The sequence below is a fragment of the Hyalella azteca genome, unplaced genomic scaffold (assembly GCF_000764305.2).
Source record: "Hyalella azteca isolate HAZT.00-mixed unplaced genomic scaffold, Hazt_2.0.2 contig5669, whole genome shotgun sequence".
NCBI lineage: Eukaryota > Metazoa > Arthropoda > Malacostraca > Amphipoda > Hyalellidae > Hyalella > Hyalella azteca.
The window spans coordinates 35,008-48,941 of NW_025935851.1; the positions used below are offsets into that span (position 1 = coordinate 35,008).

The following is a 13,934-nucleotide window of genomic DNA, read 5'->3' on the forward strand; positions in this document are numbered from 1 at the left end:
AGGCCATTTTTTAGTGGAATAGAAAATGTAATGAAATTGATATCATTATCGTGAGTGATCGAATGAAGTAAAGCGATATGTGAGGGAAAGCTCGCGAAATTTCAGATTTCCCGCTAAACTTACACGTCACGTCTTGCGCACCGGCAAACTTGCCGCACTGCTATCTCAGTCGTGGAGCAACGCTCTCTTGCTGCTCCTCGTTTGCCGTTTGCCTGGTTAGTTGGGTAGGACCATAGCTTATTATCTTCTGTGTTATATATTCCATTTACCGCGTTCTGTCAGTCTCCTAAATCTTGCTAAATTTTTAGGTAAATATTACGGGAGGGTTGCTCAAGTTATGGATGCGACTTTAATTGCCTGGCGTATTCCCACTTGCGGTTAGGTCTTGCCTTTATAGGCTTCTGAAATGTATTTGCGCGAGCAATATGTTGATTGCTAGTTGCCATGTTTCATGTTTTTTTGTTTGTTAATGGTGTCCGTGCCCCAACAGTCTGCTCGATTAAACGCCCTGGCGCTGCATCACCTACAGCCTGACATTGACCATGTCCCTTTTGTTTAAGGTACGCCGGTGGGCCTGCTTGGTGGCGCTGACCATGTTACCTCCGGAGCCCTTGTTTTTTCTCTTCGGGTCCGCTGGAGCTATAAAGTTCTACGCGGGCCAGCTTCGTCGCGTCAGCGTCCGTCCGCTCTGTTGAGCAGGCAAACCTCAAGTTGAGTTGGGCTCTACGTGTGTGCATTCAGTCCGTGGATGACCGGAGGATGAGATGACGTGAAGTCCAAACTTAGTTCTGTTAATTCCATTTCTGTTTCAGTGTGGATTTAGATTAAAGTAACGTGATAGGTAAGAACGCACTGTGCCATTCGCTGTACCCGCAACTATCAGTTCTTTAGGAATTTATTCCTTTACTTAGCAAAGTATTAAAACTTGTAGCCTTGTCCTTCCTTCCTGCAACGGTCTTGGAGGGCCTGCCCTGACAATTAAGCTTTAATTTAATAATTTAATTTAATTTTAATTTTTTAATAATAACTTTTAAGCTATTTTAATTAAATGCCTGAAGCTTTTACCCGTTCAGGAGGCCATTTTCAGTGGAATAGAAAATGTAATGAAATTGATATCATTATCGTGAGTGATCGAATGAAGTAAAGCGATATAACCAGAGAAATTATTAATATAATTGAAAAATCGTTGCTGTGGTTTTCAATGACCGAAAGATCACTTCAATTTATAGGCGCCGAAGGTGAGTACTAATTATTTAGATGGATAATGTTTCTACCGAAAAGAAAAGTGTTAATTGTTAGTAGCCTGAATGTCGTCGCAACGAACAATAGCAAAATTATTTATGTAATAAGGCAGAATCTTGTACCTGTCATTACTTCTGAATGCTTCTAATGAGCACCGATCATTAAACGACCTTCAAACAATATTTGATACCTGACAATAATATTCATGATATTGCAGCATTTAAGTTCAGTACAAATTTTCAGTTTATTTTTGGACTCAATAACAGTTAGCCAGAAGACAACTTATGACTTATTTATCAACTTATTACAATAATAGAAAATGATTAATTTGTCACAATAAATTTCGCCGTCTAACCTGTTAAATTTCACCTGCTCACACCGATTGTTCGTGCAGTGTTGCAATAGATCACATCGACATGATCGGCGCGGGCTCAGACACCGTGCATAGCATGCGCATGCTGAAGTGGGTGGCCTACCTGCTCGCCCGGTATCCAGAGTACGCAACGAGGATGCAGCAGCAAATAGACGCCGTCGTGCCCAGGGATCGCATGGTGCAAAGATGAGGCAGCAACTTCGTTCTAATATTTTTTCGTCTATTACTTCCGTACGAAGAATGGAAAGTGAGCCTATTACTTATATGCGTAGTATGAAAAGAAAGGATTTAAATGAGAGAGAATTATTGAATCGACCGCATCTGCCTAAAATTGAACATTTGAAAATATTCTGAATGCATTCCTTTAAAGATACTATGACGTTTTCTTTAAAGATACTATGAATTTTTGTGGAGTTTTCTTTGCTATTAAGTTTTTAGGAAACCATAGTTTAGTATCGCAGCTCTACAAAATTACACCAATTTGCAGGTGATATTTTACTGATATATTAGCGTTTTCCCTTTGTCCTACACCAATGTTTTTTTTACTAGCTCAAGGCTTGCCATATTTGGTAAATAAATTTGGTTTTTGTTGCCAGCGCAGTTTTCGCATGGCTCTGCATCATGTGTTGTCACGCAGATAGTCTATCAGCCAGTAAACACTTCACTGAATGAGACTGCATAAACAAGTTATCTGACCTACCTCATGAGTTCTACAATATTAGTTGTGTTTCGTTCAATTATAAGCTTACAGGATTTATCTCGACTTCTTCAAACCTGTGCACGATAAGAGGTTTATCTATACCCGAGAATAATTATGTCTAATGTCTCAAGTTCTGTTGATTTCTGTCTGGTAATTTTATCTGATTTTTACAAAATTGCAATGTTGCTTTGTTGTTTTGATATGAAATTTGTATTTCCATATAATTTTAAATAAGATGAGTGTTCGTTTATGTTACTTTGTTCAATAAGTATTATTTAAATAAAGTTCTTCCTCTGTGTCAGATACTTTATGAACGCACTGTAAGCCGTGGTTCGTTCAATTATAAACTCGCTCGTTTTATCTTGACTTCTGCAGACGCGCGCACGATAAAAGGTTTATCTAGACACCCGGGTACTTAATACTAATATGTCTCAGGTTCTGTACCCTAACGCAGCATTCGCTTAAGTAGAGTTGCACTGCAACAGGTGGCAACGTTCGTAACGTTGAACGTTACCGAACCTTCACACTAAAAAGCATTGTCACACGTTTCATGTTTGGTTTCTCTGTCTGATACTCCTCGCTTCGGTTGTTGCGAAAGAGTAGAAGTGCAGCATTAGTGGAATATTTACCGGCATTCCTGGAATGCGCAGAAACTATAAAAATTAAAAAGTTAGCGACCTTTGAACTCCTCTGACCATGCGTAATCAACAGGCCCATAAAAACGAGAAGAGAATGGCAATCAAAAAGCAATTATATACGTATCAGTAAAAGAAAACCTCTAAGACGTGCACATTTTTGTCCAGCACCAATCTTATAGGCATGCTTGAACTCGGGCTTCGAACACAATGAAAAATAAAAATACAGCATTCACGGATTATATATAACTTCACCGCATTGCAGAAAAATAGTTCTGTCATATGAGAATTGCAGTAGAATATCAAACTGATATGAAGTGCGTTTAAATGTTTGTGATTAGACCCACAAGTCATCGTAACGTAATTACGCTCACAACAGAACATGGATACATCGTTAAGTTATTCGTAAGACAGACTGTTGCAGGAAGAAGAGGAAAGCTGGAGGACTTTTATCTCGAGGCTATCCTTCTGATCTCGGGGCTCCTGGTATTTATTGAAAACGTTGTATAGTTTTATACTATAAATAATCACTTTCCTTAGAAAAGGTTCAATAAAAACATTTTCAGTTTTAGTCTTCACTTGATCAATTATATCGTTTCAACTTTCAAACGAGTGTAAACACTTTGCAATTAACGCGAATGATGAACCATAAATACCCTTTTTTAATGGAAATTTGTATATATTGGTATAAAATGATCATTTTATAAAAGTTCATAACAGCTTTATGCAAAAATTATTGTATATACATCCATGGTATTAGCTTAGTTGACCGCTTCTTGTTTATAGCTTGCAAACGAGTGCAAACACATTGCAATTAAGCAGAATAATGGTCTATAAATACAGATTTAATTTGGAGAAATCTTTGTACAATTTGTTTTCTGCGTAGACGCGCCTTTCCAGCAGTCACAAAATGAGCCAAGAAAACGGAAAAGCCAAATTTATCGTTTTAATGACCCAGACGCTCCCCTTAAACCGTGTTCGAGGCGTCACCGCGGGTAGCAACTCTGCCGCTGGCCTAGGGAGAAGAACGTTATACTTTATAAAGTTATTTGCTACTTGTTCACAGTCTCAATGAACTGCAGGTCTACAATAAGAAGTGTAACATTACCTAGTGATTATGATAAGAAAGAAGGCGGCAAATACATTTACTATATCTTTATTGAAGACGTTTCGGAAACCAGCTCCACTATCAGTTCAAGAATTTTACAGAATAATAGTACTATCAACAGTGAAAATCGGCTTATACACAAAAGAGATTAAAACCTAAGAACTAAGAAAACGATAACGGAACATAAAAACTAATCGGTTTACAATTTCAGGAGCATTAGAACGCGTTATTAAGACAAGGTTACGGATAAAAATATTCGGATTTAAAAATCCGAACCAGCTGAGGTGGGAGCGAGAAATCCCTCTCATACCATTCATGTAGCAACCTTCAGCGCGCGGCATCACAGCAAACTCTTAAAAAACATCGCGCCACAGCTCAATAATACGGTGAAAAATTTGTTTAACTGGTCATATAACGGCGATTTATTGCGCGAGCATGTGAAACTTGGACCAATCTGGCAATGAACAACGAGATGGTGTAATTTTACGGCCACTAAAGCGTCAGTCAGACCGTTTCTTGCCGTTTTTGTGAACAGTGCGACCACTTCAGCCGAGAATGGTTGAACTTGAAGGTTTGAATAAATGATTCTTAAATTGTTACTTCACATTTTGGCTGCAGATTCGTGTAATCTAAGTGGCGCATTGTTGTGATTGATGAATATTAATTTTCAAGTTTCATTGTAACTTTACTTACACCTGTAGTTTTTAATTAACTTATGTTGCTTTAAAATGAACGCGCGCACGCAGTAGAAAATGCCACTCAAAACACTTTAATCTCTTGAACAACTACACAACAACGGCCCAGATACATAATGTTAATGTAGAATAGGTTTTCCTTGATTTTCTTTATTAGGCCTATACTTCTATGTTGTTGTTTCCCATAATTACGTGTTTAATTTCCTTGCAAGTTTTGACTTTGTTCGTTTTAATAAGGTCAGTACGCATCACCGCTGCAAGATTGGATAAACGATATATTTTTTATTGATAATAATCTCTCAATTGCCTCTTTATCTCCACGGAGAATACCATATGGTCGAGCCGCCTATCAATGATGAGACATTATATGATACACTGCAGCCTTTAGTACACATTACACTGACTATATACTTTACAGTGTACAGCGTACTGCACAGTGTACTCCACCGGGCCACCCGCAAGATGGTGGAAATAAATAAAACTCGATGCAGGTCAAATAATACATGGTTCATAGCAGGCTGCTATATGAACTGTTGTAGCCTTCATGCATTAAGAAAAATTTATAGATCTTTGTGTTCGGTAATGAAACACTTTCTTACCCACAACACGAAAAGAAAGAGGATGTAGCGCTGATACATCCGCTTTCTTTTCGCCATTCGGATGTTTATCGCCATTCGGATGAAACCTCTCTTATTTCTCTCAGTGTCTTCCGAAGAACGCCGTTTGACTAAAGCGGAACACAGTGAGCAAATACGGCGTCAAACACACACTGTTTGATACCGTTTGACTAAAGCGGCGTTTTAGCGACCGGCTGCCCACTGAAATTTATTATTATTATTCTACGACGCATTTATCGTGGTGTCTGTTTCAAGCGAACTTCTCGTAATATGACAATTTCAATTCAAATTAATTATGAACGACTAATAAGTTGCAGCACTAAGTCAACTCACCGAAATATTTAGCCAGTAAGACAAGTACGAAGTGCAAGTGACAAACTAATTTCAGGTAAACTTTGGGCGGACAACTGAAGGTCTGAACTAAAGGAAACGTGATGCGTAGCTACGTGTTAAATTGCGCTTACAATTATATTATGATATTATCAATGATAAAATCAATATTTTGGAATGGAAAATTAGAGGAGTAAATCTCAAATCTAAAATATTCTGTCCATTCTATTCTACCTTATATCTCGATTAAAAATCACTTCTGAATCATCATATTAGTGAAACACTGATATCGCATGCTTGTTCTATTTTGAGCGTGTATAAGTTTCAACAGAATTTCCAATTTAGACTCACGTGGAGCCAAATTGTGAGTTTTAATATTTTTAGTAGATGATTAAATGAAACAAAATATTCTCTCAATATAAAGGTAATTATCCTTTACGAAAATGTGAATGGCCAAGTCGGGTTCGTAATTGACATTTATCGAACAGAACGCTTGTGTCCAGGCGGCCGAAACGTCGGTTATAATTCGCCTATAAGTACAAGTTACGAGACGACTTCTTATCAAACCGCTGCATTCGTTCATGAGATGTTCACATGAATGTTTGCTCTAGGAGACAGAGATATGAAGCCTCGATAATCAAGGTAGGCATCTATAAGTAAGGGCCGAAATGTGTTGAAATAGGAATGTTGCTATGGACATTTTGACATAAATGATACTCGTACTCAAGATTGCTTCCAAGTTTGCAATGGTACTTATAATATGTCACTTTTAAATTTTTTAACCATCAGTGTCACAACTCAAATTACCATTAATCATTGCACTTGGGTTTAATGGGGAATATTATATATTAATCAAACAACTTCTTGTTTTTTTCTATTTCATTATCTCACATGGACTACATTAGGCATATATAAACCAGTCCACGATGCCTGGGTGGATGAGAATCAATTTAAAATTGATTAAATGAACAATATATAAGCAACGACATTAGTCTGAATCATTCAGACACTCATTGGTATAAAATATATGATTTTTTTACCGTCCTCAATTTTTTCATACCAGATTAAATATTTTAAAATTCAATTTCTGGATCATGTTTCTGGAAATTTTATTGCTCGTCCTCCTGTTGGCGCTGCTAAGTTTTCTCAACAGGAAGCCTTCGTCAATGCCTCCAGGTGAGTAAAAACTATCTTAATTAGTTCAATATTTAAATGAGTTTTAAAAATTACTGACAACTGAGAGTAATAACTGCACATGAAACTTGCATCACTGCAACATAAAAATTTACTGTCTGAGAAACTCAGAAAATATTCGTACATGACAGACATAACATGTGGGTTCCACATTCACGATCGACGGCTGTAAGAACAAGGAATCGAGCTTCTAACTCCTACACTATAATATGACACGAATAAAATATAATGGCAAATCTCATCTTGGTGACTAATAGCAATTCTAATATGCACCATCAAATTTTAATTACTTTCTTGCAGTGACTAATGGCAATTCTAATATGCACCATCAAATTTTAATTACTGTCTTGCAGTGACTAATGGCAATTCTAATATGCACCATCAAATAGCGATTTGGCAACATCTTCACGTGAGTTACCGGCGATTTGGCAACATCTTCACGTGAGTTACCGGCGATATGGCAACATCTTCACGTGAGTTACCTGCTGTATGACAACATCGTCACGTGAGTTGTCTGCTGTATGTCAACATCGTCACGTGAGTTGCCAGCTGTATGGCAACGTCGTCACGTGAGTTGCCTGCTGTATGGCAACATCGTCACGTGAGTTGTCTGCTGTATGGCAACATCTTTACGTGAGTTGTCTGCTGTATGGCAACGTCGTCACGTGAGTTGCCAGCTGTATGGCAACATCGTCACGTGAGTTGCCTGCTGTATGATAACTTAGTCACGTAAGTTGCCAGCTGTATGGCAAAATCGTCACGTAAGTTGCCTGCTCTATGGCAAAATCTTAAAGTGATTGGCTCTCACTGCAGAACAAAGTGGGGCGCCCGCACGTTTGTCGTGTTCGCAGACTACGACCTCATCAAGAAAGCCTTCCAGCATCCAGACTTGCAGGGGCGGCCTGACTTTTTCTCCTTCAAACTCATGCAAAAATTTGGACGAAGAGGTTAACAAGTTTCTGTCTTGTGTTACTTTCATGTCTAAAGTACACACGGAATAGTTTTTACATAATAAGGATAATTTATACATAATAAATTTATTAGTGACCGCACGCAAGCCACACATCGGTTCCATGTAATAAAAGTAGCTTATTTGCGGCGTGATATTCACGGCCATTGCAGAAACAGAATTAAATTGTAAATAACATAATGATAATTTTATATTTTAAAAATTGATTAATGTCTATACTAAAGACAAATATCGATCCCAAATTAATGAAAGATATTTGTTTCAGGAGTGGGATTTACGGATGGGGCGGTGTGGTCCGAGAACAGACGCTTCGTGCTGCGGCAGCTCAGGTCCCTGGGAATGGGCAAGACCGTCCTGGAGGAGTCCATCCAGAAGGAGGCGTCGTTGCTGGTGGGGCACCTCGAGAGGACCTGCCTGGATAAGCCTGCCGTCATGGACTGCGCCATCAACACGTCTGTTGTTAACGTCATCTGGCAGATGTTCGCTAGTAAGAGCTGGTCTACTGACACCCACTGATTTATTTTTCGAAGTTTACTCAAATCGGTGAAGAATATCAAGAGACTTGTGTGTGGATAGACATTTCATAATTTTAATGATTCTAGTCACGCGTTTTGTAAGGGAAGGTCGAAAGTTTGAAATACATTTACGTCGGATAACGTAGGAATACTCCCGTTTAAGTAAAATACGTGAAAAATACATTTTCAATTATTTAAACCCCTCCATGTCTATCTGTCCCTCCCTGACGTATGGCGTCTTCGTTTTTGTAAAGAAATGCTGACATGGGCCACAAATTAATCTCTTCCTTCTCTTAGCTCCGGAACGAAAGTCTATAACCTGCGAGCTCAAACATCCTTCTAACGTACTCTGCATGTTGCGCTGGGCTGCTGTAAACTGGTCCAGCTCCTCACCAGAGTGGCGAACTATCGCCTACACTTTATATATATTTACCCAGCATTGCCTAACTTCCACACTTTACCTCTCTATCCCCTATCTCATCGAATGACTGAGTTCGCACAACTCGTGCAATTCAGAACTAATTTAATTCCATACTCGCTCATTATTAACAAATAAAGAATTAATTACTGTAACGGAAAATTTTACCTGTATGCTTTAGTTGCATGCATGCCAACGCCGCAACTATCAAGACCATGCGCCTGAATTATCGTGTCGTGCGTAGGTCGTGTGGTGCCGAGGCTCGTTGACGCAGTGGCCATGTTGTTGAAGGCCTCTGGTGTGAATAGTCTACACTCAAAACTATTGAGATACTTTATCCAAATGGCGATGCACTTCTTGCCCTTGTGTGCGCCATCTTGACCCAGTTTTTTCCAGCAAACGACGTATCAGTGATACATGCAGGATGTCTGTCAGTATTTGGACAATGTGACCCAATTATTTTCTAGGTGTACCTTTACTTGATGCTTCTTAGCTGTTTACCTGACAGACAACGGCTTCAGGTTTTGTGTCTTGTTGCTCAAGTGCATACTAATTTTTCCCTATAAAAGGTTAACAGCCTCAGGCTCAAAGTCTCTCAGAACCGCGCTCATCTCTACTTCACTAAAAGAACATGAAAGAAATTAAAGCAATGGCTCATAGGCAAATGTTTGTCAGTTTTCGTGTACCGCTGTAATGCATTCTACTGGACATATTCTTCGTAGATCGTCTTTTGTTTATGTATAATGTTTATTCAACTGCTCTTACTTTCAATATCAGAAGAATGAATACGAATTTAGCAGGCATTTTATAATGCTTAATATTTCCCGAGGTACTCGCTACGAAGTGGGGGACTCTGAAATCACAAAATACTGCGAGGATGTGAATGTCCTCTTTGACATTATTCAGAAAAGATTGTTCTTTCTGGACATCTTCCCTGTGTTGACGAATGTGTTGCCAAAATTCATACTGAACATGTTCGTGGATGTGAAACTCGCTGAAAGATGCCTTGAAAATTTGACTAAAATGTCGGAGGTAAGCTGCAAAGCATTGAATTACTGGAGTTATATGACGAACAAAATTTATTCATAAGCTGAATTGTAGATTATTATTAAGTGAATACTCAAAGATGCTACTGTTACCTGGGCGCTTGTAGATGATGAAATGCAGCAACATAAGCAGAATTGGCATCAGTTCTGTCGAGGCGACATATTCAGCTGTGAGGACCAATTATAATCAACACTAGCAATAAAAATCTATACCTGTTTTTCACCGAATTCAGTTCAGACTATGACCCTAACAGGACAAAATTCGAGAACACCTTGCCTCCCTGGACCCAGGCAACCCGCGCGACGTCATCGATCATTACCTGCTGGAAAAGCCTGACCGCGACCCCACTGGCTACCTTAAAGAATACGACGGTGCGTGGGTTTAGAGGTGATGATGGCTAATGATGTAAGATAATAGTTAACTTTGTTTTAAAAGTTGAATTATTCCTAAAACTTAGACGTGAAGTTGTATTGTTTGGTTGCAGCTGATCAGCTGTACGGCATGATGATCGAGAATTTCCTGGGGGGATCAGAGACGACGTCATCTACCCTGCGCTGGATGATCCTGCTCCTGAGCATCTATCCTGACGTGGGTGCCCCCTGTGACGTAGCTCTACCCCTCGTCACTGTGACGTAGCCCTACCCCTCGTCACTGTGACGTAGCTCTACCCCTCGTCATCACTGTGACGTAGCTCTACACCTCGTCACTGTGACGTAGCTCTACCCCTCGTCACTGTGACGTAGCCCTACCCCTCGTCACTGTGACGTAGCTCTACCCCTCGTCACTGTGACGTAGCTCTACCCCTCGTCATCACTGTGACGTAGCTCTACCCCTCGTCATCACTGTGACGTAGCTCTACCCCTCGTCATCACTGTGACGCAGCTCTACCCCTCGTCANTCGTCATCACTGTGAGGTAGCTTTACCTCTCGTCACTGTGACGTAGCTCTACCTCTCGTCATCACTGTGAGGTAGCTTTACCTCTCGTCACTGTGACGTAGCTCTACCTCTCGTCATCACTGTGAGGTAGCTTTACCTCTCGTCACTGTGACGTAGCTCTACCTCTCGTCATCACTGTGAGGTAGCTTTACCTCTCGTCACTGTGACGTAGCTCTACCTCTCGTCATCACTGTGAGGTAGCTTTACCTCTCGTCACTGTGACGTAGCTCTACGCTTTATTTATATTTCGTACGAATGTCCAACAGTTCAGTAAAAAACCTTTGGCAGTAAATTAATTACCGCATCACAGTTTATGTGTAATTTAATAATAGTTGTTTTCGTCACAGTTGAACAAATGTTAGTTTTTCTCGAATTTGTACAAAAATGAAAAACATAGTCAATTATGGGTTGGGTCTGTGACATATATCGATTTTTTCTGACATATATTTAACTCCACCAAAGTTGAAACTGAATTTTTTATTTTATTTATGCTGTAAAATTTAATAATATTTTTCTATATTATTACTTACTTTAAATTCTATTTCATTTCTTTATTTAGGTACAGGCAAAGGCACAGCGATGCCTGGACGAAGTCGTGCCTCTCACTCGCCTGCCTTGCCTAGCTGACAAATCACGGTTAGTTAATAAATCTTCTAGATTATAAGCTCAAATTATAAGCAAGAGTATTGCTACTGCTGATATGTTGCGCTCGAATACTGATAAGCAACACTCGTGTTTTATGACACTCATTATAGAATACTGAAAATATAACAGTAATTTGTATTCATTATGGAATATCATAAAATTACTATACAGTCAGCCATTTATTCTAAGATCATGAAAAGCTACCAAGCGATTCGTTGGAAAACTTGTTTACAAAAATTCTCAGATGACTTTTTCTATAAAATGCCTAGTGACATTTTATCAGGAGGCCTCGAAGTGAAGCATCAAGATTTTCATAATAAGTCCGACTTGTGTAGTGAGATTTCATGAAGAATTAGAAATGGTTAGAAAATTTTATATGGCTCCCAGAACAATAAGTGGTCCTGACACCAGAGCTTCACGCTGGTTAACATACATTAGCGGCTCTTTTCCTTTATTTCAAATATGAGCTACAAAGACTAAACAATGCTATTTTCGGCTAATTCTGACTAAGTAAGAGCAATAATGGATTAAAGTGCTATTTTCGACTCTTTTTATGATTGAATAAAAACGATTATGGGTTAGGGGAGCATGTCGTTCAAAAAATTTTTTTATTTACGGACGGATCATTATGAACTTGGTACACATATATAAAATAGAAATCAATGACTTTTTGTTCAAATAAATTTTCGGAAAATGAAAGAAAACGTGAAATTCATAGAATCGGAAAAGAGACCAAATGATCTCTAGATATTTTTCTTACGAATCGAATGGTATATCTGTCAATGCTGTAGCGTGAAAATCATAGGAGTGTTTAAAATCATAAGTGTTTAATTTGAAAATTCCAATTTTTCAGGAGAGACAAAAACTGAAATTTGTGATCATTGAAGGTTGAAGGTATAGGTTTTACTTGCGCTTTGACGTCTGTCGTGAACGAACAAATGAACGCACAGACATGACTTTGGTCTTGAAATGCGCAGTATTTGAATCTTTAAATGATGACACTAAAAACCTGAAAAGCCAAGTTTTCGATTTTTGTCCGACCCGCTCCCCGAAATCTATTATATGAATGATAAAAAGATAATGTGACCGCAGACTGGAGTACGTGGACGCGATGCTGCTAGACGTGCTGAGGCTGAGCTCTCTGGTGCCCACATCTCTCATCCATAGCGCCACCGCCGACGTCGTCTTCGAGGGCTACAATATTCCTAAAGTTATTAATGAGTCTTATAATGAGTTGTTAATGGGTCACAATAACAGCTACACTATTCTTTAAGTTTTTAATAAGTCGCAACAATAGCTAAATTTTTACTAAAGTTATATTAATCCTAAAGTTGCTAGTGAGTCACAATAATAGCAACATTAATCCTAAAGTTGCTAGTGAGTCACAATAACAGCTACACTAATCCTAAAGCTGCTTAAAGGCTTCAATAATATTTACTGTCAAATGATTTCTCCCCTCCGTTCATTCACGAGAAAATACATCAACTTGTTTATCAAACGGAAATTTCAGAGTGCACAGTTCCTGCTTGGAATTTGAACGAATTGAATTGAACTGAAACCTGAACGAAATGAATTGAAACCATAAGGAAGTGAATAAATTAGTTTGCAAAACTTACCTGCCAGGGCACCTGCCTGCTGGTGTGCAGTGAACTCTGCCAGAAGAAAAAGTCCTTCTGGCAGAAGCCCGACCACCTTTACCCTGAGCATTTCTTGGACGAAAATGGAAAGCTGGATGGCAAGAAAGAGAATTTCCTGCCTTTTTCAATTGGTACCTTAATGCTTCTATGTAATATTTGATTAATGCTTCTGTGAGGGTTGTAGAAATTGAAAATAGTTTTTTCGAGTTTACAGCGGGAGGTTTAATAGATCAGATCTGAAGTTGTATTCGGTTGAGTAAACGTGGTTTTTTTATTACCGAATACTTTATGCTCAGCTTTGTTTGTTATCATTACCCTATAGTTAATGCTAAATTTTTTCGTTATTACCCGCTACTAAAAAAAACTTCACAATAATAAATAATATCGCCATGACAGGACGGCGGCAGTGTCTGGGAGAGTCTCTGGCCCGCATGGAACTCTTCCTCTTCGCGACGGCCATCTTGCAGAGGTTCAAAATCGAGGCTCCAGAGGGCGTAACTCTCCAGCCAAAGACTGACCCTTTTTCGACCATATTAAACCTTCCGGATAAATTCGAAGTGGTTCTCCGGAAGAGAATTTAAACCGTGGGATTTATTGAAGACTGAACACTCCGAGTTTAAATTGGTTCTCTGAGGAAGGATCAAATGTTGCTAATATACTAAACCTTCCGGACAAAATTGAAGTGATGCTCAGGAAGAGGATTTAATCCGCCAATATTGTTAATCAACCTTCCATGTCTAAATTGGTTCTGTTAAAAGGAGTGTGAAGATCAATCGATCTAATAGACATATAGAAACCTATTGAGTTTTTTTCCAATGTTCAAATTGAAATTATTTATTATGTTCTTCTGGGAATTATTTTTGTAAAACCC

The 13,934-nt window shown here is 38.9% G+C and overlaps 1 protein-coding gene across 1 annotated transcript; it reads left to right on the forward strand.

Moving 5' to 3' along the window:
- Positions 1-1,658: 1,658 nt before the first annotated feature.
- On the forward strand, positions 1,659-13,696 carry LOC108664776 (cytochrome P450 2L1-like). The gene is made up of 11 exons (XM_047880600.1): positions 1,659-1,793; positions 7,444-7,463; positions 7,708-7,841; positions 8,130-8,351; positions 9,627-9,829; positions 10,098-10,215; positions 10,329-10,432; positions 11,341-11,417; positions 12,519-12,636; positions 13,050-13,194; positions 13,460-13,696. Exons 1-11 carry the CDS (start codon positions 1,659-1,661, stop codon positions 13,642-13,644), a joined length of 1,461 nt encoding a protein of 486 aa, XP_047736556.1. The 3' UTR covers positions 13,645-13,696.
- Positions 13,697-13,934: the final 238 nt, after the last annotated feature.

Bases quoted from the DNA above. Each gene is read 5' to 3' on its own strand.
- LOC108664776 (XM_047880600.1), top strand. From the start codon at position 1,659: ATGATCGGCGCGGGCTCAGACACCGTGCATAGCATGCGCATGCTGAAG. The intron at 11,418-12,518 runs GTTAGTTAATAA...ATGTGACCGCAG, and splicing joins TGCCTAGCTGACAAATCACG to ACTGGAGTACGTGGACGCGA. The intron at 13,195-13,459 runs GTACCTTAATGC...TCGCCATGACAG, and splicing joins TTTCCTGCCTTTTTCAATTG to GACGGCGGCAGTGTCTGGGA.